We start from the raw sequence: 27,007 nt of genomic DNA, 5'->3' as shown, positions 1-27,007 counted from the left end.
ATGGCTGAGTCTAGAAAGTGATAGTGAAAGTGATAGTCGCTCAGTCATGTCCGACTCTTTGCAACCCCATGGACTGTAGCTCACCAGGCTCCTTCGTCCATGGGATTCTCCAGGCAAGAATACTGGAGTGGGTAACCATTCCTTTCTCCAAGGGATCTTCCCGACCCAGGGGTTGAACCCGGGTCTCCTGCATTACAGGCAGATTCTTTGCCATCTGAGCCACTAGGGGAAGCCCTAAGAGTCCAAAAGCCTCTCTCAAATATGAGGATGGGACAAAAATATAGACTCATGAAACTACAGTGAGGCTGCAGGGAAAGTTTATTACCACCCAGCTTTCACACTGAAAGTCACAACTTGTAAGTCTTAACAAATACTGAGCAACTGTTATTTTAAAAGTTGTTGAAAAGGATGTAAACATTATCCTGAATATGATGGCAACAACAGCAGAAGCCTAAGTGCTCAGGGTGAAGGGGAGGAGCCATTGGCAGGACTCCTCGGCCAGGGTCCTTTTCAGAAAGTCTCAGGCTCCCAGGGTGGTGTCATTCATTTTCAGGCACAGCCCTGGGCAGATTTACAGAGCAGAGCATCCACCATCTGCAATCCAGTTTCAGGACTTTGCTTCCAGTCAGTCAGGCTGCACCCGCAGGAGAGAAGCAGATGCCAAGTCAGCAACACTGGGTCTTGCCCTCTTTTTTCACAGTCTCCTCGTCCAGTTTAATTCTGCCATCATTTTCTTCATTAGGGAAGCTTTGGTGGTTGGCAAGAATGTTCTCCACCAGGAACCGGGCTGCTTCATCAATGTTGACATTATCCTACAGGGCAGAAACAAGGATTAATTCTTAGAGGAAAGCATTAAGAGTATTACTAGAAATTAGGAAAGTGTGTCACAGAGGGCATGGTAAGGACAGCTCCATCTCCTGCTCCAATATTAAAACTGTTTGCCGAGAGTCAATACTATTGCCTAACAGGTCTAGAGAACCCTCTTCTTCCTACAAAGGATCCCTCTTTCTGATGTTCTTGTTTTTTAATGTTTTAAACTTTGGCGCTGAGGTTCAGTGAACTATCTCCATGGCTGAAGATGATGAATCCTGCTCTAGGTTGCCAGCCACATAAGTGAAAGCACAGATATAAAAGGGCTACCCTGGTGGCTCAGAGGGTAAAGCATCTTCCCGCAATGCGGGAGACCCAGGTTCGATCCCTGGGTCAGGAAGATCCCCTGGAGAAGGAAATGGCAACCCACTCCAGTATTCTTGCCTGGAAAATCACATGGACTGAGAAGCCTGGTAGGCTACAGTCCATGGGGTCGCAAAGTGTCAGACACGACTGAGCCATCTCACTTTCACTTTTCACTTTACAGATATCGAAACAAAACTCAATAATCTGTTCTTGAATATCTACTTCCAGTATTTGGGATACCTTGTGGAAAAAAATGTTAAAGGGTTCAAACCACATTAAAATATGATAAATGCAGCATATCACTTCCCCATCCCTGCCTGCAAATTATGACTTTTAGTTGATGTGTATAAACTGAGCTGAAACAATGTTGTGGGTGAGATGTTAAGGATGCTCTAAGGAATCACTAGCTATCATATTTGTATGACTGATTCATATGCTGTCACTGCATATATAATAAGTAACACATAGCAAAAACTGTGTTATTTATAAAGTAGAGGTAGTAGTAACTGATAGACATTTCTAAAGCTATTGTGGAAAATACTTAAACATATACTTATGAACTTCCCACATGGCTCCACGGTAAAGAAACTGCCTGGCAATACAAGAGACACAGGTTTCATCCCTGGGCCGGGAAGATTCCCTGGAGGAGGAAATGGCAACCCACTCCATTATTCTTGTCTGGAAAATCCCATGGACAAAGGAGCCATGGGGTCGCAAAGAGTCAGACCCGACTGAGAGACTAAGCCCAATGTGCTCTTTTCAGCGTCTGAGGAGGCACACTTGCTTGAGTTCATGTCTGCCAGGCTTCTCCACTGAAAAGGGACTATTTTTCACTTTACACTTAGTAAGTACAAATGTGTAAATACCCTGTTTTCCACCATACCTTTCCCTACTTATTTTGACATCAATTAATTTTCTCCCTGAAACAAGTATTACTGTTATATTTAATGGTGACTTTCTATCTCCATCATTTCTTCATTTATGATTTGGAATTCTACAGTTAGGAAGAGTTTTTTCTCTTCTCTCCCATTTAGTCACTTATTTGTTCATGTCATGGATTATTACTTTATTCTATGGATTAGATCCATAACAATAATTATTTACTTTGTTGTTCAATCTCATCTTAGATTTTGGAGCTCTTACAAGCAGGGGCCTGTGTCTTTTTGACATGTTTCCATCATTGTGTTTCCTTAGCTTCTGGCACCACAGAACACCTCAGGCACATCTTTACTTTGCTTGTTCCACTAGTTACTGGATAACTGTATTTAAAAACCAGATTCTGAGGACTTTAAACTCATGAGTTCTGTGTCTTTATGGCTTCTAAACATATTCAGCAGACACACCCAGGAAATATGTGATGTTTTTGAACGGTGATGCTGGAGAAGACTCTTGAGAGTCCCTTGGACTGCAAGGAGATCCAACCAGTCCATCCTAAAGGAAATCAACCCTGAATACTTATTGGAAGGACTGATGCTGAAGCTGAGGATCCAATACTTTGGATACCTGATGTGAAGAGCCACTCACTGAAAAAGACCCTGATGCTGGGAAAGACTGAGGCTAAGAAGAGAAGTCCATTCTAAAGGAGATCAATCCTGGGTGTTCTTTGGAAGGACTGATGCCAAAGTTGAAACTCCAGTACTTTGGCCACCTCATGAGAAGAGCTGACTCATTGGAAAAGACTCTGATGCTGGGAGGGATTGGGGGCAGGAGGAGAAGGGGACGACAGAGGATGAGATGGCTGGATGGCATCACTGACTCGATGGACATGGGTTTGGGTGAACTCTGGGAGTTGGTGATGGGCAGGGAGACCTGGCGTGCTGCAATTCATGGGGTTGTAAAGAGTCGGACACGACTGAGCGACTGAACTGAACTGAAGAAGAGAAGGGGATGACAGAGGATGAAATGGTTGGATGGCATCATCGACTCAATGGACATGAGTTTGAGCAAACTCCAGGATATAGTGGAGGACAGGGGAAGCCTGGCGTGCTGCATCCATATGATCTCAAAGAATCAGACACGAACTAAGTGACTGAACAACAATACATATGTTGATATCAGCCTCTATGTTTATCTGTTTATATATGTATGTGTGTATGTGTGTATATGCACACACACATATACACATAAACACAGAATTTATATACATATGTATGTGTATATATATGTTAAGTTCTTATGGACCTTCCAACTCAATACCACAAGGTTCATTCTAGGCTTCTCCCTTATTTGTTGTAACTTTCTCAGACAGTGAGAACTCTGAGAAGTAAAGACCTGTGCTATTTATTCAGGTATCTGTTCTAGCACCAACACAAGCATTTTTTTATTTTTTACCTCTACTCCTAAGGTAAGCATCAACTTTAATTAAAGTATTGATCTTTAAATGCCCTAATGTCCCTCAGTCTCCACCATCCCCATTATACCAAATAATTAAAACATTCTCTAACTGCATCTAATTGTAACTCATTAAGAACAGAAAGTCCCATGCTATAGTGTAATTAGTCACACATTTTCATATTGGAAATCCATTATTTGCCATAAAGGTGAAGAGATGAAGCTCATGAATTTAAACTTGCCTTTTGGCTGTGTTCCTATCAGAAATTCAGATCCCTGCAAGTCTAGCAGAAATCATTTTGAAGCTAATTGCTGGTCAGCTCAGAATCAGAGGTGTTAGTGGCGTGTAGGCAGTACTTTAAGCCTTGACTAAAAATTTTAACCAAAATTTTATATTATATTTCTCTTGAAATACTCATCACTAAGGAAATCTGTAGGAAATATATTTGTAGGAAGGCACAGAACATATGAATATTTTCCTTTTTACCTCTACAAGCTACCCTGTCTATACATATAATGAAGCTGATGACTTACAGTCTCAGGCTACATGCCACGTGATGCTATTGTTTATGAATCTTCCATCTAGATTCTGGGGAGAAATTTGGATTTATTACCTGAATGATTAATTTAAAAAAAAGAGGAATTTTTAATCGGTAATAAATGCATCTTCTCTGTCAAATCTCTTGCTCTAGTAAACATTTACACACACCACTAATTTTTTTCCAACAAAGCTAGGAAGTAAAGCAAATCCCTTGACAGATGCAGAGAGAAGACAGAGGGCATGGCTCCCAGAACAAGTGTTTCTATGAAAAGCCGTCCCTTCTGCAATCTCTTCCTTCCTGTTTGGCTGAGTGCTCATGCAGTACCCCTCTGGGCTTCATCTCTGTTCCACCACTACTTTTTACATATGAAACTAAATTTTAATTTATAATAGAGTAGATTTATTATATAATAAATAGCCTTTAGCTTAGAAGTAAACACTTCTGCCTCTAGCAGACACTGTTCTTCCCAATGACTCCTCCATCACAATATTTTCAGAGCACATTTTGTGTAGTCTCCCATAGGTCTGCTTTCATTATTCTCATCTTCAGTGGCAGCACATAATCTTCCACTTTTAGGGTGGGTTTCTAATAAAGCTAAAAGTAACCTGGTAAGTAGGTGATTTGGAGGGGAAAAAAAAAAAAATATATATATATATATATATATATATATATATATAAACTGCTTGGGTAAATCCATCTAAATCTGCTCTATACCTAAGAAATTCACTGAAGTATGCCAAAAGCTGAAACTGGGTTAAAATTATATCAGTTTGGTTTCGAGTTTGTCATCATCACAGAATTTCACCAACATTTCATCCTTCTTCCATGTCTGATTGTTACTGGACCTCTAAAGTGAAACTTGCAATGCATATAAATACACTCCAGCACGAAATTTTGTGCTTGAGATTTTCACTTTTGACTTCCAGTATATCTAGACTATTAAGATTTTCATCAGCCAATCTGTATTTTTCTTCAAAAAATATTTTATCCAGTTTTCCATCATGGTTGAAAGAACATCTTATTCTGTTCATGACAAAATATGTCATAATTGCTGATGCTTTCCTTTTGCTCAAATTTTTCATACACATTTGATCTACAATTCCTCCAACATCATCTGAATACATCTTGTCTCTGACCTTTTCAATGTCTTTGTTAGTCCTGCCCACGACTTACATCTTCACTAAGGACGTCTATGTCCCTACGTTTTGTTAAGTCTTCTGTAAAAATCAAAATTAGCTGCACTTGACAATATACTTCATACCCCATAAACTCCAGGGTGCATGAAAAGTACTTTGTTTAAGGACTCAAACTCACAGAAAATGTCATTTGTTCTTTGCTCTAATAATATTGATTTTTATTTTAATGTAAAATCTGCTCTTCTATTCACCTCCCTAGTAGCCAGTTCTGAAAGCCTTCTTGCAGCTGACTGAAATAAGCTGTAACATATCTATGCTTCACCTTTCACTAGGCTTCCGAAAAACACTCGGGTAAATCTGTCTAAATCCTTTACAGTTACAGGTCAGATGTATGAGTTAACTGCAGAGCAGATACAAACACACAGCAGAGCTCACCTTCGCAGAGGTTTCAAACCATCCTGTGAAGCCATGTTCTTTGCAGAACTGGTCCATCTGGGAAGGAGTCTGGCCACTGTCCTTTTTCTGGTCACATTTGTTAGCTAAAAGGACAGCAGGAATAGGGCTGCCGTTTGGAAGATGTACTTTACTATCCAGATCACTTTTCCATTTTAAAACAGCATCAAACGTGGAACCTCTCGAAATATCAAAGACAACGAAGGCACCAACAGCTTCTTTGTAATATACTCGGGTCATGTTGCCAAAACGCTCCTGTCCTAGAAATAAATACAGTGAGACATCATAAACTTAAAATTTGATCAGAGGCTATATTTAGATATAACCCTTTTTAACCCTAAGAATAATGTTGCAAACGCATCTGTCATTCCAGAGCAACAGAGATGGGTGGGATCAAGGACACACACACAGAACCACAACCCATAGGGGCGAAGTGGCTGATCACCTGCTCTCAGGACACAGTTACCTTGTTTTATGTCCTCTGTGCATGTACATTACATTCTCCATAAGCATCAAGATGCCAGTCCTTACAGCTACAGAATCCATCATGTCCCCCCTCACTCGCCTTGGTCTGAGAGAGGTACTAAAGAAAAAAAAGAAAGTTGGGTGTGGAGGGAAGAGACAAGAATAGAAGAAAATAGACTTGCAGGAAGAAGATAAGAGTGGTGGGTAAAACGCTAGTCAAAAAGATTAGGCCTGGACCTGAGATAAAGGGGTTCATGTTCTTAACTCCTCTTTTTTCACATCTCCAGCAAAACCCACTTTCCTTTTCCTTTTTAAATTTTTTTAAAGGAGATAATTACTTCACAACTCTGTGCTGGTATCTGCAATACAACAATGCGAAGCAGTAATTATACATATACTCCTTCCCTCTTGAGCCTCCCTCCCTTCTCCCATCCCACTTCTCTAGGAAGTTACAGAGTGCCAGGCTGGGCTCCCTATGACAGACAGCAACTTCCCACTAGCCATCTTTTTAACACCTGATAGTATATATATATATATAAATGGTACTTTCTCACTTTTGACTCGAAATGCAAGACTGCTCTCCTCTAAGAAGGTAGATGTGCAAAACCATTACTTTAGTAAAATGTGGTACAACTGTGTTGTTAAAAGAAGGATCAACTACAGAGCTCTTAGGATATCATTGTACTTTTAAAATAGCTTAACATGTTAAACACTTTTTTTTGGAAAAAAATCTACCATCAAACATAGCATATAGGTCTTGGCAAAGCATTCACTTACAATCTGATATTGACTTAGGAAGAATTCTTTTCTTCATCTGACAGATAGAAAAACATGCAAAGGCTGCTTGGCCAGGACTCCAACAGCTCCAACTAAAGAAGATGGGACTAAGACTGGATCTCCTGACTCCCACATGTGTGTGCAAACATGCCTGTCATTCTGACCTATCCCGCAGCTGCCCTGACTTCTAAAGCTTTTACCTTTAGTGGGGCAAATTACTGACTATAGTGCTAAGGGAAAATGACCTGCAATCACTACAAATCTAAGATTTATAACTCTTTGTCTAATGATAAAAACATGTGTTATGATGGAACATTTTCCTATTAAAACATACAATGAAAAACAGGCTTTTATCTAATTGTACTGGTAGTGAAGAAAGCAAAGCTGTCCCCTACATTAATCATTTTTCTCCTCCAAATTCTATGCCATCATACATTTTTAGATATTATTTAATGGAATAATTGAAGAAGAATGCAATAGTCAAGCTTAAATGGATAAACAGAGTTCATCTAGTTTATGATTGCTCCCCAGAGGGGCTTATCTGAAGCTGTACTGTGATAGTTCAGAGTTCCAAATTTTGTTATAATGAACAGTCACATGAGAAATGTCATTATTGTGTTCATATATTATTAGTGATGTAAATCTGACCAGCCAACTATTTAGTTTATTTGCTCACAATGCTGACATTTATAAAAAGCTCATATTGTATCCTTTTCCATTAATGTACATTTAATTATCACACAAGGCATGCTGGCAGAGAACAGGCCAACCATTCGAGGTCAGTATCACCATTTTGTAAACACTGCACAGATGCATTAAGGTGCACCTAATTTCAAACAGAGAGCACACACTACCAATGATTTTGATTTTTCTCAATTTTAATTATTTTATATGAAACTACAGCAATAAGAGAAATTAGTACTGCTAACTTAGTCCAGATAACAAGATAATTACATAATTATATAAAAAAATTCCTTTGGGTTACCCTTTCATTTAGAAGAGGGTAAGGTGCCAAACTAACAAACGTATATAGAAATCCAGAAGTTATGAAGAACTATTGTGGTCTAGTGACTCTTGTTTCTAGAATCATCTGTAAATTCCCGCCCCAAATATTTCTTTTTACCAGCTGTGTTAGTGAACATACAAGTTTGTATTCATATAAAATTTCTGGTTAAACCATAAGAAAACAAATGTTTGAGACAAGGCATTTTTGAGGAGGATCTTGTGACTTAAAATACCCATTCCAGTTCCAGGGCCAGGATTCAATCCTCCTTGACATGCTCACAGCAGACAGTGTGCTTTCTAACACCACCATATATGACAAATCTAAACGGTGCCAATTACACTGTTAAGCATTCCATACAAAGATAAGATGGGCAGCGTAAAGGACAGAAACAGCAACGCCCTAACAGAATAATGTTAGTCACTCAGTAGTGTCCGACTCTTTGCAATCCCATGGATTGTAGCCTGCCAGGCTCTGTCCATGGAATTCTCCAGGCAAGAATACTGGAGTGGGTGGCCATTCCCTTCTCCCAGGGATCTTCCTGACCCAGAGATCAAACCTGGGTCTCTTTCACTGCAGGCAGATTCTTTACCAACTGAGACATCAGGGAAGCCCAAATACAAACAAAACTGGTGGACATGATGGAATTCCAGATGAGCTATTTCAAATCCTAAAAGATGATGCTATCAAAGTGCTGCAGTCAATGTGTCAGCAAATTTGGAAAATTCAGCAGTGGCCACAGGACTGGAAAAGGTCAGTTTTCATTCCAATTTCAAAGAAAAGCCATGCCAATGAATGTTTCAATTATCGTACAATTGGGCACATTTCACATGCTAGCAAGGTAATGCTAAAAAGCCTTCAAGTTGGGCTTCAGCAGTATGTGAACCAAGAAATTCTAAGTGTACAAGTTGGATTTAGAAAAGGCAGAGGAACCAGAGATCAAATTGCCAACATCCGTTGTATCATAGAAAAAGGAAACAGAAAAACATCTGCTTCACTGACTACGCTAAAGCCTTTAACTGTGTGGATCACAAAAACTGTGGAAAAGTCTTAAAGCAATGGGAATACCAGACTACCTTACCTGCATCTTGAGAAACCCGTATGCCGGACAAGAAGAAATAGAACCGGACATGGAACAATGGACTGGTTCCAAATTGGGAAAGGAGTATGTCAAGGCTGTATACTGTCACCCTGCTTATTTAACCTATATGCAGAGTGCATCATGTGAAACGCTGGGCTGGATGAATCACAAGCTAGAATGAAGATTGATGGGAGAAATATCAATAACCTCAGATTCGTAGATAATACCACTCTAATGGCAGAAAGAGAAGAGAGCTAAAGAGCCTCTTGATGAAAGTGAAAGAGAGTGAAAAAGCTGGCTTAAAATTCAATATTCAAAAAATTAAGATCATAGCATCCAGTCCCATCATTTCATGGCAAATAGATGGGGAAAAAGTGGAAATAGTGACAGACTTTATATTCCTGGGCTCCGAAATCACTGTAGACAGTGACTGCAGCCATGAAATTAAAAGGCACTTGCTCCTTGGAAGAAATCTATGACAAACCTAGACAGTGTATTAAAAAGCAGAGACATAATTTTGCCAACAAGGGTCCATATAGTCAAAGTTATGGTTTTACCAGTTCAGTTCAGTTGCTCCGTTATGTCTGACTCTTTGCGACCCCATGGACCGCAGCACACCAGGCTTCCCTGTTCATCACCAACTCCCAGAGCTAATTAAAACTCATGTCCATTGAATTGGTGATGTCATCCAACCATCTCATCCTCTGGTATCCCCTTCTCCTCCTGCCTTCAATCTTTCCCAGAATCAGGGTCTTTTCCAATGAGTCAGTTCCTCACATCAGGTGGCCAAATTATTGGAGTTTCAGCTTTAGCGTCAGTCCTTCCAATGAATATTCAGGACTGATATCCTTTAGGATGGACTGGTTGGATCTCCTTGCAATTCAAGGAACTCTCACGAGACTTCTCCAATACTACAGTTCAAAAGCATCAATTCTTCGGTGCTCAGCTTTCTTTGTAGTCCAACTCTCACATCTGTACATGACTACTGGAAAAACCATAGCTTTGACTAGACGGACCTTTGTTGGTTTTACCAGTAGTCACGTTCATATGTGAGATTGGGACCATAAAGAAAGCTGAGTGTTGAAGAATTGATGCTTTCGAATTGTGGTACTAGAGAAGACACTTGAGAGTTCCTTGAACTGCAAGGAGATCAAACCTGTCAATCCTAAAGGAAATCAACCCTGAATATTCACTGGAAGGACTGATGCTGAAGCTGAAATTCTAATACTTTGCCACCTGATGCGAAGAGCCAACTCACTGGAAAAGACCCTGATGCTGGGAAAAACTGAGGACAGTAGAAGAAGAGGGCAATAGAGAATGAGATGGTTGGACAGCATCACCAACTCAATGGACATGAGTTTGAGCAAACTCTGGGAGATAGTGAAGGACAGGGAAGCCTGAGGTACTGCAGTCCATGGGGTTGCAAAGAGTCAGTCAGGACTGAGCAGGCTGAACAACAACAACACTGTTAAGCAAATGAAAAGTAAAGGCACAAACTTGGAGAAAAAAGTAGATATATATTATATCTGATTTAAAAAACATACTTAAAATATACAGAATTCTCAGAACCCCAAAATAAGAGAACAAAAAAGAATTTGATAGAATAAGCAAAATATTAAAATACTTTACCAAAGAATTTATATGATGATAAATAAGCCAAAGAAATGATGCTCAAAATTATTAAACATTGGGTTTAAACCACAATTGAGTTGATCCTTTATACCCACAAGAAAGGCTAGAATGAAAAAGTCTGACTATACCAAGTGCTGGTGAAGTTGTGGAGCAACTGGAGCTCTCATACAGCTGGAAAGAATAATACTTAAAAATAGTGTGGAAATGTTGGAAAACAATTTGATACTTTCTCAAAATTGTAAGCAAATATCTAGCATACAACCAAGCTATCCCACTCCTAGATATCTGCTAACAAAATGAAGGCACACATCTATACAAAGGCATGCTCACGACTGCTCAGAGGAGCTTCATTTTTAATAGCCCCCAACTGGAAGCAACCCAAATGTCTATTCACATAGCAATGAATAAACTACGGTATATTCATACAATGGACCACAACTCAACAATAAAAAAGGAAAGGAACAAATTATGAATAAATGTAACAACATGGATGAATCTCAGAATAATTATGCTGAGTCAAAATAACCAGGCCAGAGGAGGAGGAGGTAATACTGTGAGTCTACTTATAGCAAATACCAAAAAATTAGAAAACTACAGTAATACAGTAAGAGAAAGCAGATCAGTTGATTATGTTGGACAAGGGTGGGGAATGGATTAGAGAAATTAGATTTCAAATGATAAAAAATGCTTGCAGTCTTGACTATGGTGATATTTCCCAAGTGTAAAACTTATAAAATTGTACCGTTTACTCTATGTCAACTATATCACAATAAAGCTATAAAGAATACCTACCTTATATATGGTCGGTGGGAAGTTAAGTGTAAAATGCCTTCCTGGGAGTATATTCAGGGCTGAGTTTGACAGAACTCAGCTAAATAAAGTTTTATTGGAATATCACCCTCATCTATTTACATATTATATGCCTGATTTCATTCTATAATGGTAGAGTTGAGTTGTTGCAATAGACAGTAAATGGGTCACAAAGTCTAAAATAATTACTATCAGGAACTTCACAAAAATAGTTTAATGATTTCTGTGCTAAGGGTTTAGGGACAGTCTATACCTTTACTAGGAGTAGTATATAAAATTCATGAAGCTACACCCTTAACTTCTCTGCGTGTAGGTTATACTTCAAGTTCAAAGAGCATAAAACGCCAGGTCCATAAGTGAGCGCTGAATAAATACTAGCTAAGTACTATCACTGGGCTTCCCTGGTGGCTCAGAGGTAAGGAATATGCCTGCCAATGCAGAAGACTCAAGTTCGATCCCTAGGTCAGGAAGATCTCTTGGAGAAGGAACCGGCAATCCACTCCAGTATTCTTGCCTGGAGAATCCCATGGACAGTGGAGCCTGGCAGGCTATATTCTAGTGTGCAGAGACATGACTGAGCAGCTAATGCATTCACTTTCACACATGGCAAAGCCTTAAATTATTAGGTAGTTAAGTGTTTTACCTCAAAATGGTAAAAATGGTTTGCAAAGGAAAATAAACTTGAGAAAAGTACAACCATCCTAGAGAATCAAATATCAAGCACCAGACAGTCAAGCTACCCCAGGAAATAATGTTGTCTGTTTAAATCAGCCAACTGTCTTTAGGGACCTTTAGAGATCATCAAAGTTCCTCCAAGCTCTCACTTCTGATATTTTAGAATATCAGAATTCTATGCTATATATCAGAAAACTATGCTATAATATTAATGTTATATGATTTTCTGACAATTCTGCAATCACCAAATCCAGAAGACAGCAATGGGGATCAAATGTAAATGACCCACCATCAAAAGCCCAAGTCCATCCATTTATGGGAGTAGCTTATTCTCCAAAAGAATAAGAAAAATATACTTCCTACTGTACTGGGTTCATAATCTCTTTTTTAAAAAAATTCAAAAGTGCTTCAGAGATTTTCCTGAACTGGTAAAGACAAGTGAAAAACAGAAGTTTCTAAAACACATGTCATTGAATTAGGGAGTGAAAAAAGATAAAAGGAGTTCATTTAGAATACTAATCTCAACATAAAATTAATGGCACTGTTCTCCAAAAATCGAACAAGGTGAAACTTAGATTTAGCTCTGTTGTTTTAAAGGTTTAAATGCACACGGTTGCTAAAGCTCTTTCGGTTGTTAAGCTGGAAAGTAAACTTTCCTACAAGAATTGCAGCCTGTATCTTTGTTATGACTGCTCCTTGGCTAATTTTAGCTATTCCCTTATTACTATCTAAAACAAAGGAGACCAGTGGAAAACACAACTAATGTTCACGAATAATCCATTTTTCTCCACTTTTGAATACATGGAGGACCACACTGTCCTGCCCCGACTAAACCAGCTGTGTTCACGGAATGTGTACAGAAGTGTCCCTGCCCAGCAGAATCACTTGTCGGGTAGCAGCAAGGTTACCCTTTCTTTGAGGTGATGGTATCAGATGGTAGGGCCTCTTTTAGCCTGGGTCTTCAAGGGACTCCAATGAAAAACCACCCTCACATTCCTCACCATCCCCCTACTTCTGCTCCCTACTAAGGACATGTAGAAAGAGTGTGAAAGTGTGTCAGTCACTCAGTCATATCTGACTCTTTGCAATCCCATGGACTGTAGCCCACCAGGCTCTGCTGTCCATAGAATTCTCCAGGCAAGAATACCGGAGTGGGTTTCCATGCCCTCCTCCAGGGGATCTTCCTCACTTTAAGGCTGTTGGCACCCTACCACAACCTAGCCTATCTTGACTGGTACAACTCCCAAATATCTTTTTACCTCTTATAGCTAGATTTGCTCTCAACTAGAAAACATGTATTAGGTTCCTCCTATATACCAGGCACTGTGCTAGACCCTGGTGAAACAATGAATAGGATCCTAAGAATCTCAGTCTATCTGAGGAAAGAAACCAAGTGATGCCATGATGTGTTAGGTGTAATCAGAGATACAAAGAGCATATTATGGTATTCAACAAGGGGATGTCATTCACTGAAGTGAGTATGCTAATCTTACTAGTCTTTTTGAAAGATACATTATCAAAAAATGCCTTTCAAATGCTTATACTATGAAAATATAATATCTTCATAAACTTTACTTCTTTACTTCCATGCTGTGACTTTCAGTTTGCATGCCTCGGGGGCAGCCAGCCACTCAGAGCCATGCTCACCATCCATGGACTAAAAGGCTAAATTTTAACTGCTAGAGGCAGTTTCCCAGAAGCACTGCGTCATCACAAGGAGAAACAGGTGTTCTTCCCCTTTTACAGCACTGCAGAAGCCAGCCCTTCCTAGCTTCAGATAAGGGCTAAAGGATCAATAAGGGCTAATAGGTAAGACTGTCATATGCAAACTAGAATAGCATTAGAAATCCATGGAATCTTAACATTTTTTTTTTTTTAAATTTTGGAGGGTAGCCAATCAACCATTTTAAGTTTATTCTAAGAAACTTTTATTATTCTAGGACTCTTCTTTCCACAAGTACATAAATAAAAGCTGGACATTTCTGCCATGCTGCACGCTGTATGCTCCTGGATTGTGTCCTGTGATGGAAGCGGACCAGTTAGAGGAGAAAGTATGCAGTTATTAAATATAAAGACAGCTGCATGTGTCTTGTTTCATGGTGTGTCTGTGTGTGGAGTGAAAGCGTACAGCAATATGGAAACTCAGCAGAACCTGGGAGATCTTCCTCTTACATGGTCTGTAGTAGTAGTACAGACATGGTGGGGAGAACTCTGAGCAACAAACACCACCTTCCTAGACCAGAGCTGTAATCTCCTCTTACAGGAAGGAGAGGGGCCACTTCATGCTTTTCTGAGAAGATGTTGCTCCAGATTATCTCATCCAACCTCCCTTATTTTAAAGATGAGAAAATAAAATCTCAGCGAGACAACATTACTCAAGTGTCTTAGGTTGATGTGTTATCCAGTGTTGCCTGATCTGGTAGCCAAGCATTTTCTGGAGTATACACTGCTCCCCATGGCTCCGTGTCTCCAAACAGATCCAAAGTAGCATGAGCCTGGCAAAGACATTCCTCAAGGACACACAGCCCTGCCACAAAAGTTACAGCCTTGCTCTGTGTCCCCAAGTGCCTGACCACAGCAGCTGACATGCCTCACTGATGACTTCATTAGCTAGGCTGATACTGGGGACAGGCTTTTTCAACCATATTGCTGTGGGCATATTGCCTGAATATTCCAAATGGCTTCTAATGTGTTATCCTTTAAAAAGATGTGTTACTTCCTTCTCTAGCGGAAGGAACCCTGATTATAGCTAGATATCTTGGCGATGAGAAAGGGAAAAGAAGAGCACAGTGCTAGCCATCTAAGCTCAAAGACATTTAAGATGCACGACTTGGTAATACATACTCTAATGGATGATGACCTGTAAGGTACACATGTTGGCAAAAGGATTAAAATGCTTCCCCAATATCTGGAGTACCCAACACTAATGACTTTGAGAAGGAGTTGAGACAACTTGATACATTTCCAAGAATATGTATTCTAATCAAGGAAAAGAAAATCACAAAACGGCTTGCCTTCTCTCTTTTTAGTGTAGGCAAATTTTCCAAAGGGAAATATTTGCTCTCATATTTGAAAGCAAAATACTGCATTTTGAACATTTATCAGAAATACAGGCCAGAGACACCTTCTCTATGGTTTTAATCACTATTTTTTAATGTTTGTCTCAATACTTTATGTTCATGTGCCCATTTGCCAAAAAATCTAAATATCTCTAAATGCTATTTGAAATTCAAAATATAAGTCAAACAATGAAAATTAAATCAGAGCAATAAGACAATCAGTGCTTAGCTTTCCAGGTATAAATGCTTATCCTTTCCCATCCATTAAGAATTATTGGGCTTCCCAAGCGGCTCAGAGGTAAAGAATCCACCTGCCAATGCAGGGAACATAGCGTTAGATCCCTGGGGCGGGAAGATCCATCCATCCTGCTCATCCAGAGTTCTTGCCTGGAGAATGAACAGGCAACCCACTCAGTATTCTTGCCTGGGAAATCCCATGGACAGAGGAGCACGGGCTACAGTCCATGGGGCTGCAAAAGGGTTGGACACGACTTAGCACCTAAACAACAAACAACAAGAAGTACTGAGCTACATGTTCTTGCTCAAGGTGACTGGGCAAAAATGCAGTTTCTAGTGAGTGCATATAAAGTTCTTTAAAAACACATCCTTAAAGTTCAGTATGCATTTCAGAGATGAAGCATTTTTAACACGTTTGTGTGGTTGGTGGGTAACAGATCAAGATCGAGCCAAAATATAAGTTCAGTCACTGGTTCTAGAAAGATATTTATCTAGCCATTAAAAATTTTTATAGCTTGATATAGATAATATGGTGGTGTCATAATGGGTCTTAGGTTTTATATGTAAGAAGCTACAATTCATAGTCACATAGGTTTTGTCATTTTTAGGGCATCTATTTAATGACTTTTTATACCACTACTTTATAAAGCCCTTATAAATGTTCCCCAGAACTCCACTTAAATATTTAACATGCTAAAATTATAGGCATTGTTAGAAGAAGAAAAATTCCTTACATTAAAAAACTACCAAATACTGACCAATAAAACAATGTAACTAAAAACCCATTTCCCCACTTGTTTACACAATTTTTCATAAAACAAATGACTGTATTACCCTCAAATAAAACAGGTCTAAAAGCTAATGCATCAAATTAGCACCATATGAGGCTGGATTCAATAATGTACTGAATTTCATATCTTAATACTGTACCATGACGAAGGTAAAAGGAGTCATGTGATTTTACACAGTGCCATTCATTTGTCTGGTTTTCTTTTCTATCATGTGTAAAGCAGAAAGAGAGATAATACAACATGACCATAAAACCTTTGCAATAATATCTGGATTCATGCCCTAACTCTGCAAGTTACAGGTGTACAGACCTTGGGGAAATCCCTTAACCTTATTGAGTCTCAGTTTACTCAACTGTAATTTCCCCAGAAACATATATATTAACATATGTAAAACAGATAGCAAGTGGGAATTTGCTGTGCAACACAGGGAGCTCAATCTAGCGCTATGTGATGACCTAGAAGGGTGGGGTTGGGGGAGGTAGACAAGAGGGGGATTCAGGAGGGAGGGGGACATACGTATACCTGTATCTGACCCTGGAAGATGAACTCCCCAGGTTGGTAGCTGCCCAATATGGAAAAGAGTGAAAAAGTAGCTCCAGAAAGAAAGAAGGGGCTGAGATGAATAGAAAACAATGCCCAGTTGTGGATGTTACTGGTATTGGAAGTAAAGTCTGATGCTATAAAGAACAATATTGCATACGAAACTGGAATGTTATGTCCATGAATCAAGGTAAACGGCTAGTGGTCAAACAGGAGATGGCAAGAGAGAACACTGACATTTTAGGCATCAGTGAACTAATATCAGAAAACTAAGGTCATGGCATCTGGCCCCATCACTTCATGGTAAATAGATGGGGAAACAGTGGGAACAGTGGCTGACTGTATTTTTTTGGGCTCCAAAATCACTGCACATGGTGATTGCAGCCATGAAATTAAGAGACACTTATCCTTGGAAGGAAAGTTATGACCAACCTAGATAGCATATTCAAAAGCAGAGTCGTTCCTTTACCAACAAAGGTCTGTCTAGTCAAGGCTATGGTTTTTCCTGTGGTCATGTATGGATGTGAGAGTTGGACTATAAAGAAAGCTGAGCACCGAAGAATTGATGCTTTTGAACTGTGGTGTTGGAGAAGACTCTTGAGAGTCCCTTGGACTGCAAGGAGATCAATCAGTCCATCCTAAAGGAAATAAGCCCTGAATATTCATTGGAAGGACTGATGCTGAAGCTGAAACTCCAATATTTGGCCAACTGATGGGAAGAACTGACTCATTGGAAAAGACCCTGATTCTGGGAAATATTGAAGGCAGGAGAAGGGGATGACAGAGGATGAGACGGTTTACCAACTCCCTGGGCATGAGTCTGAGCAAGCTCCAGGAGCTGGTGATGGACTGGGAAAGCTGGCGTGCTGCAGTCCACCAGGCTGCAAAGAATAGGCCACGGCTGAGCGACGGAACTGAACTGATCTGATTCATGCTGCTGTGTGGCAGAAACAAACACAATGTTGTAAAGCAATTATTTTTCAATTAAAAAAAAAGTAAATTGAGGGACAGTGACTAGAAAGCAGCTTTTCATAAATGTTAACTGTGATTACATGAAGGGTTTTTTACCAAAACTTCCTACCTCTGAGATTCTATGCTTATATTTGGAAATATAGTGCCACTTGGAAAAAAGAGCATTATAGGGGAAGAGGCAAAGTTGCTATTTAAATCATGTACAAAGTATCGTTTGCACCCATGCCACCACCATTGAGGCTGAGATCAAACCCGTCTGTCAAGCCAGAAAGTAACAAAACTGAACACAGATAAATACCTAAACTAAAAGAAAAACAAACTCCTTTTGAGATGGCAGCAGTAGTTTCGATAAGGAGCCTTCAAATTACCTATTCCCAGATACACAACAGTTCAGAAACTGGATTTTTCTTTTTGCTAATTAGAGACGAGCAAGCTTTTGTGGTATTTAGGTCACAGTGTAAGGTCTGTTTATTCAACTATTTACATCTTCTGTGGTCACTGTAAAAAGAACATCTGACTTTAATCAATTTAAAGAGAGAAATAAAATCAAAGTAACTTTTTGGTTCGTGTCCAAAGTCAGAATAGTTTTGGAAGCTCAAGATATTGGCTTTTTCCTTTCTTAAGTACAGCATTCAGTGAGAGCAAGACATGGCCCATCTCTGTCATCTGATTTATCGTGTCTCCTTACATCACCTCTTGAGACAGCAACAGAGATAAAGAGCAGGTGATGCAAAACAGACAGGAACTTAGGGGCCAGGAAAGGCGGGTGTCAAGGAGCTTGTTCAGTGGAGTGAACAGAGGATGGGTCTGCTGGCATGGGCAGCACAGGCAAGACAGAACCATAGCTCTCAACTTGAGCATGAACCAGGTCACCCATGCTGTGTGTGCCCAGTCACTCAGTCGTGTCCGACTCTTTGTAACCCCATGGACTGTGGCCTACCCGGCTCCTCTGTCCACGGGATTCTCCAGGCAAGACTACTGAAGTGGGTTGCTGTGCCCTCCTCCAGGGGATCTTCCTGACCCAGGATCGAACCAGTGCCTCTTATGTCTCCTGCATTGGCAGGTGGGGTCTTTACCACTATTGCCACCTGGGAAAGATTACCCCTGGTGCCTGGTAAATTACAGGCCCTCTCCCTAGGAACTCTGACTTATTAAGCATGGAAAATTGCTAGTTGCCTCTGCAGTATCCCCTTCACAGAATTCTATTTGGGGAAGCAGTGTGTCCAGTTTGAAAACAAACAGAAAAAGCCCTAGGTTTCCCAGCTGCCCTTGCAACAAGGCATGGGTGTCTGAATGAACCAGAAAGGCAAAGAATACAGCCAGGGAGTGGTGAAATGTCAGCTCTGGTCTATGAAGAATGAGTGGTTCTGTTCACCAGCTGTGACTGCTCAACCATAGACCTACTAGGTGAGCGACTTAACTTTTCTCTTGTTAAACCATGATTTATGGGGATGTTCGACGGATGAAGCCAGTTCTGCTTATAGCTGATGCTAAGGAAGATACATTTAAGCACCTCAGATGAGTCTGACGGAGCAGGCCCCATACAGTCATGCAAAAAAAAAAAAAAAAAAAAACAAAAAACAAAAAACACAACACCCAATATATATTTAGCTTAATTTCAAAGCAATCAAAAATCACTACATAAAATGCTTAAGGAAAAGTATCTGGATAGAAGTGACTGAAAAAAATGAGGAAGAAGAGTAAGATCTCCTGTCAGAAAGACCAACACAAAGCCTTAAACCTCTGCTATCCATTTCTTTTTACGTGGTTTGTCACTCTCAAAATAAGAGCAAAGAAATCACATGTTTCTAGCCTCTGTGACTGTAAAAAGCGCAAAAAGCTCTTTTGAAAATATAATGGAATAAAATTCTGAACACCTTTTTCTTGATCATTTATCTCACCTCCAGAAATCTCCTCACATAGGTAGGTCAGCACTTTCTCACCATCTCTTCATCTAAGAGAAGGACTCTATAGCCATAGAGCAACTTAAACTTGTCGACTGAGCCCACTCTCCACTACTTAAGTGTTGATTAAGTGTGAAATCTTCACTATTTTGAGGATACGCTATTCTTGGACTCAAATCTAAGGCCTTCAAAGTTTTTTTTCCTTTGGAAGATTACGTTTTCTCATCTCTTAGTCCATTTTAATAAATGCCTAGAAATATGTATACATCAGGGTTTTTAAAAATATATATTTTAAACATGAATGTTTGGGAACGCACGTAAGAATTAAAGATTTTAAAATTTAAAAAATAAATAAAATAAATAAAATTAAAAACAAACAAACAAACAAACAAAAATAAATAAAAATATATATTTTAGGATTACTTTGACATCTTGGGGCCTTGTAGACCAGGAAAGGGACTGGACTGCCCCCACCCCCCACTGCCCCCTGCCCAGGGTTATCTAGTTATTAGAGCAAACAACTTGCTGAGGGAGCCTCTTCAATATTCAAAACAATCAGTCCTGAGTCCTTCTCCTCTACTTGCTCTCTTTGATCAGGCTCTTGCAGTCTAGGTCTGCGACAACTAGGGACCATCCCTATAGACCTCAGCAAACTGAAATCTTTCAAACTATCCAATCATAAGCTTGCTCAGCTTGCCTATGCTGCGAGGTCCTTTCCTTTCTTCAAAAATCACAAAAAAAAGGCTCTGGCCCTTGCTCTGCTTTCTCCCAGCTCCTTCTGCCTCCTAAATGACCTTGGTGCTTCCCTGTGTGGTCCTGCATGGTGTGACATGGTCCTTCCTATCAGCAACAAACTATCTCTTTTAATGGCAATTGTCTCCTAATGTGGTGATCTCATTTCACTTGAATAAAAACAAAACCTTGAGTACATGTTAAAAGGGAATAAGAAGCTATCTATGGTAACACTGTTAGTTAATCGGCTATACTCCAATACAAAATAAAAATATCTTTTAAAAAAGAAGAAGAATCATTGAAATTTACATACCAAAAGCTTAAGAAAGCTGGAAGGTCAGGATGCTGCTGCTGCTGTTTAGTCACTAAGTCATGCCTGACCCTTGGCAATCTGATGGACTGTAGCCAGCCAGGCTCCTTTGTCCATGGGATTCTCCAGGCAAGAATAGCGGAGTGGGCTGCCATTTTGGAAGGTCAGAATACCATATACATAAAGCTGAAATTCCTAAGATATATTTGAAAATAACACTGCACCTCTGGAATAATGCATGGCTTAGTGGTTTAATCTGTGAGATCACAGAGTAGTCCAGACAAACAGCTGTAATTATTGCCTTGTTTTCCAGGATGTGCTCTATACCAAATACCAATAAAATAGCTTCATTAACTTCAGAGAAGTCCACAGTTTGGAGAGTCTTTCCAAATGTACAAATAAAGAGAGAGAGAGAGAGAGATGCAGCCAATCAAAAAGTGTCTGCCTTGGAAGCAGTATGCTTCATAATTAAGTATAAGAACTAGAAATTCTGGACTGATGACATAAAGAGATGGTAATGATTATAATAGATATGAAATATGAGTCATATGCTCCAAAACAGGGCTAACCAGAACATTTGCAAATTTAGACAAAAGTTTATGTCACTCTTATGTTACAAAAATCCATTCTGCTGTTAGAGACATGAGACCTGTGCCATGGATTACCTGTGTTTTCTTGGTCAGCTTACCATACCTCCCTGGGTTTATACCATAGGGTCTCTAAAAGCCTTTAATCCTATTCAAACAATAGACTGATTAGGCAAATGGCTTGCAGCCAAGTCAAATTTTAGTACTTCTTATCAGAACTTGGCTCTCTGTACCTCTAATCTGAGCAACTTTTACCTTACCTGGGCTAACTGAGGCCAATTAGGAATGGTAACATATTCAAAAGAAGGAAAGGCAACAGACTCGACATTACCAGTGGAATTTTCTTCATGTCAGTTACACAAATATGCTGTTATGTTGAAATTCCTGTCTGGGCATTTGTGAAAGCACAGTCCAGACTGGAGAACCCAAAGGTGTGTCAAGGCTTATGAAATAAGAAAGATTTGAAGATGTAAAATGGGATAGTAGGCTTTGCTTGGAATTCAGCACAAAACTGAGCCAGAATAAGGCTGAAGATGGCAAGAGTGTACAAGTCAGATGTAATAAAAGACTTTATTTCAATCCTTTTAAATGAATTATTAAGTAACTGACCCACAATAAGTCCTATGACAGTAACTGTAGGACTAAGAGATTACATATAACAAAGACTAATTCATCAAAGAACGGCTTCTTCATATTTAGAAAAAACTTGAACATTAATAATCCTTGACTGATAGACACTCTGAAGGTCAAGAAAGCATGAGATAATAATCCAGGCTCTTGCTCATGAAGAGCTGGAGTGTTATCAAAGAAAACGAGACCACTAGTTACAGCAATTGGCAATATGCGAGAGAGAACAAGGGAGACAAGATCAACATTTTATTTTCAGATGGGAATCAAAAAACTCAAAACTGAATCTAAGTATGACTCAAAAGTGAATCTAAGGATGGTTTATGTAACTTATAAGGTCTTCCAAGCCTCAATTTTATGCTCTGATAAATCATATTTACATGAATTTCAGAGTACATTGTTTCTGATTTGTTCTCTGGCCCAAAGGAAGATTTTTATTAAGAAATTTTGACACTAAAAACTGAAGAGAGGTAGAATAGGCTCCCTGCCTACTCTAATGCCACTATGGCGCAAGTATTATTTGAACTAAAGGCAGTTGAAAAACAAGGGCAAGATGGGTACTCCAACCGCCCCTTCTTCTTCCTTAAATCAGGAGATAAAACTCCCATGTGAAAGATGCCCTCCCCATAAGGAAGGAAGGAACTGCGCTCATCACCAGAGATGATCAAACAGAGAGAATTCTGCGGAAGCGGATCTTGTTAAAACAGCTCTTATCTTCCTTTAGCATTCCACAGAGTTTGGTTATTTTTCTACAGCTGCCTTTCTTCAACCGAGTATAAAAGCATTTATAGTTTTGTACTTTTGGGGGTCCTTCCTTTCATGAGGGCTCCGGTGTCACATAAAGCTTCCCTGATAGCTCGGTTGGTAGAGAATTCGCCTGCAATGCAGGAGACCCCGGTTCGATTCCTGGGTTGGGACGATCTGCTGCAGAAGGGGTAGGCTACCCAGGCTCTTCCATTAATTTCATTCTCAGGACCAGCTGAACATTCTAAGAAGGCAGAGATAAAATTTGGCCTTCCCTATAAAAGCAAATCACTGCAATGAATGCATGCAGACTAAATTATACTAGATCTAAATGGACAAGCTTAAAAAAAAAAAAAAAAGATTTAGCCTGGACGAGCCATTCAGCCTACTTGGAAAATTCTCCAGTTGCTAATAAGCTTATAATAAGTAGTGAGCCAAATACTCATTCATCTATAATACATGTTAAAAGGAAGATCAGATACTGCACCTTAATTTAGTATATACACTTATTAAACTCTCTCTTTAAAATCTTATCAAAGACTTCAATATTTCAGTATATTTCAGTAATGTGTTGAGCAGCAGTCTCAAAGCAGATATGAAATAAAAGAAAGGAATTGCCTAACACAAAATTGTGTAAAATTGCATCTGTACTTTAAAGCTGCATTCATTTGATTTAATAAGGATTTAGGAGGCCTGTATCCATGAGTCACTATGGTTCTCAATTTGAAGGTTTTAGCTTAAACTGCTTGGCTACATTTACAGAAAACATTTGGGTAATTCCTGCCTGTTACGCTTGCCAGAGCTTTCAAGTATAGAGACCTGACATAATTTCTTTACACCTTTCCCACTTCTAGAGCAGCTACAAAAGTCTAACCAGTAATAACAGCACACCTTAAGTTAGTCATGTCGAGTGGCCAGCTCCACCTACTATTTTGCAATCAAGGAATACCTCCCCCCTTTGAGAATTAAATATGATTCAACTTTGTTGCTACACAAGGCAAATATGTTTAGCCATGGGGAACTATTTGGAGTGACCTTCACTTTGCCTCCATTACATCATGACTACTGAATTCAAATGGTATGAGCCAGGATTCACTAGTAGCTCAAATATTCAAACCAAACCTTGGTTTGTTAATGACAGAGTTAATGATAGAGCTCCCTAAACCTTAAGTTAAAGCTGCATTATTTTTTGCTCTTACTTTCCTTATATGCTGAAAACCTTATTTAAAAGATGAACCTTATAATTTCCAATCATCTCATAAGTTTACCTCTAATCTTGTTAATTGTTGGTGTGTACTTGCTGGATGGAATCCCTTTTGGAGATTCTGAAAGGTCTGCTTTCCTTCCTGGAAAGGCTCAAGCTTTGGATTTAGGCAAAACTGCAAGAAAATTCCACCTAGGCTGATATGTACCAGAGTCTGGTAGAGACTGAATATGTTCGCCTCCTGGTAAAATAGGTCTGGTTAAGCAGGATGAAAAATGAGAAGAAAACTCTAACTCATGCTTCTGCTTTCCCAAGTCTCCAAATATAAGCATTTTTCCTTGAAGCTTAAAAAAACACAGCTGTGTCATAAAAAAATATTTTATTTACCTGCAGAAGGACGCAATCACAATTTAATTGCTAAACACCACACTATTTTACATGAAAAATAAAGCAAACTCAACTATTCTCCTAGGTAGAGATTTAAAATCATCTTCATGGAAATTCACAGCTACACTGAAGATTTCCGTAGAATGATTATCACATGGTAAGGCAACCTTTAGAATCCATGACTTTGTCAAGGAGCAATACTCTTACTTATAAGTGCTCTGTGAAAAAGCAGGAAGTGTTTCGAAAGAAGCCTCTGGCTTCAAAAGGTGACTTTTCAAAACTTTTCAAACGAACATTTTGTTTTCTGTAACCAAAAAAAAAGAAAAAAAAAAAAAAAGAAAGAAAAACACAAGCTGAGCCCAAAGGCTGACTATCCCCCTTTCTTAGAGGTGACATACATCATTTATATTTTCCTATCAGAGGTAAAGAAGCCTAGTCTTAAATAAATAAGTATATATGTGATATTTCTTCAATATCATCTCATATGTAATAAGCTGTTGATGAAAAGAGCCTACCCAGCAGACAGACCTGGGTCCTTGACTCTTCACCAGTTGGGTGACCACACCTTTTACAGGCTTCAGTCATACAAGTGGAGGATTAAGGATGGTCTCTTTAACTCTGAACATGCCCCCATCTCGAAGGCAGACTGAGCTTAACACTCACAATGATTGAACAGAGTAATTCCTGGTACCACTTCCATATTTCAACTTTCCCAAAGTTAATGGCTTATTAAATGCACACATCCAACCCACCACACCAGCCAGAGTTCAAGTTTTCATACATTAGAGTAAGGAGAATCTGTACCCTCCTCAAACAGGGATAATATGCTCCAAAATGACAACGGAAAGCAAATGCCAGGGAAATAATATATATTGGGTGTGGGGAGGCAGGAGTGGGGCTAGGTGTTGGTTCAGAGGGAGAAGAGGAGCATAACGTTTCAAGAGAAGTTTTCTCAAATCTTTGCCTGGGTGGCCTGCCCTAGGAATGCGAGCAAGGCGTCCAAAGAATGGGGTTTCGCTCCCAAGGAAGCGTCTCAGACTCAAAGTGGATGATGAAAACCCTTCTGAAAAGAAACCCTGGTTTCTAGTCTTGGGGGTGTCCCTAACTAGGAGTGTAACTTTGGGTAAGTCGTTCAAACACTCTGAACCTCTGTTCTTGTCTGTAAAATGTTAAAGGGAATGAGAGGAGCCAGCCCCTTCCCCTCCCTCTTTCTCGTCAAGATTTAGAATTAAAAACTCGGGAAAAGCCTCCGTGGCTTTCTCACCTCTGGTCAGGGGAGAGCTCCAAAAGAGACGGCCTCCTATCTCTTAAAAACAGCAGAGCTTTGCAAAGACCGAGCTGAGGCGTCTAACCAGGGTCATTTTCTCTGCGCATTTATTTATCTTGTTCTGCTTTTAAATTCTTCGATTACCAAAGCCTGTTCCAGTGTGCTGATTCCCACTGGAGTCCAACATCCCCTTCCATCTTTCCAGGTGGTTTAGCCCCTTTCTTTTAAACTTACTCCGGCAGGCAAGTTCTGGCAGAGGACAGAGAAAGAAGCAAGGAGACCGAGGGCAGCCAAGCGCCGCGTCCCCTACCCCGCGCCAGGCTTCCGACGGCGGGGAAGCCCCGCGGGCGCCCCCTGCCCGGAGGCCGCCGCCCGCCCGCCTCGGGGTCCCCGCACGTCCCCGGCTCCCGCCATCCGCTTACCCGCGATGTCCCATAGCTGCAGGCGCACCAGCGTCCTGCTGTCCCAGTTGAGGACCTTGAGGGCGAAGTCCACCCCGATGGTGGCCCGGTAGTGCTGGGAGAAGAGCTGGTGGACGTAGCGCTTGATGATGCTGGTCTTGCCCACGCCGAGTTCGCCGATCACCAGCACCTTGAAGAGGTGCTCGTTGGTCTCCGGCGGCGCCGCGGCGGCGGCTGCCCCCCGGCCCGGGTCCCCGGCTCCGCCGCCCGCCATGAGCGCCCCCGACCCCGCTCCGCCGGCCGGCCGCTCTCGGCGAGCTCGGGGGCCCCGCCCGGCCGCGCCCTCCCCGCGGCGCCCCGGGTGCTCTGCCGGCCGTCGAAACTTCTCCGAGACCGGCCGCCCTTCCCGCCGCGCTGCCGCACCGCCTGACCGGTCACAGGACCCGGAACCCGCCGCCGCTGGCAGCCCGCGTGGGGCGGGGAAAGGCCGGGGGGGACTGGCCTGGAGGGGGAGGCCCGGGCGAGAGGCCGCAGCCCGCCGCCGCCTGCGCTCCGCGCGGGCCGGGCCAGAACTCGCGGCACTTCCTCTCCCCGGGCGTCCCCTCCTCGCGGCGCCGCCGAGCTCGGCCGCCCCCTGGTGGCCGCAGAGGGTAGCTGAGCGCCGACGGCGAGGGGGACCAGGCGGGTCAAGGTCAGACCACCCAGCCGGGTGGTGAAAGCCCTTAGAGCGCACGGAGGGGCGAGAAGCGGTTGTCCAGGAGGGACCCCAGCCTGGAAGGCGCGGGTCTGGGAATCGATCTCCCTCCCTGGCTCTGCCCCGAGGGAGTTTAGCACGTGGAGGTGCTTGCCTTTGATTGATCGCCAGTGGTCCACTTTAGAAGTGGAAAAGAGTGGACGGATGACTTTGAACTTGACAAAGGACTGAAAACGCTTTTGTATAGATGAATCTGAGGAAGAAGACACATGGCCACGAAAACGATCTTATTTTAATTCCCCAACAAACCATGAATGTCTTAATTTTTAGTGTTTCCGTAGTAGAGACTGAGATAGATGCTAGAAACTGATTGAAAAACAGTACTGAGGGCTTTTATTTAAAAAAATGAAAAACAGACGGCCTTACCTTGCCTGCTGTGTTTGTAAAATCGAGGGTTGTCCTCCCCCTCC

The 27,007-nt window shown here is 40.9% G+C and overlaps 1 protein-coding gene across 1 annotated transcript; it reads right to left on the bottom strand.

Moving 5' to 3' along the window:
- RAB32 (RAB32, member RAS oncogene family) lies at positions 296–26,391 on the bottom strand. The gene is made up of 3 exons (XM_018053313.1): positions 25,865–26,391; positions 5,621–5,898; positions 296–812 (listed from the first exon to the last, which is right to left on the bottom strand). Exons 1-3 carry the CDS (start codon positions 26,115–26,117, stop codon positions 666–668), a joined length of 678 nt encoding a protein of 225 aa, XP_017908802.1. The 5' UTR covers positions 26,118–26,391; the 3' UTR covers positions 296–665.

The sequence above is a fragment of the Capra hircus genome, chromosome 9, assembly GCF_001704415.2.
Source record: "Capra hircus breed San Clemente chromosome 9, ASM170441v1, whole genome shotgun sequence".
Taxonomy (NCBI): Eukaryota; Metazoa; Chordata; class Mammalia; order Artiodactyla; family Bovidae; genus Capra; species Capra hircus.
This window is presented reverse-complemented; position numbering and strand designations above follow the sequence as displayed.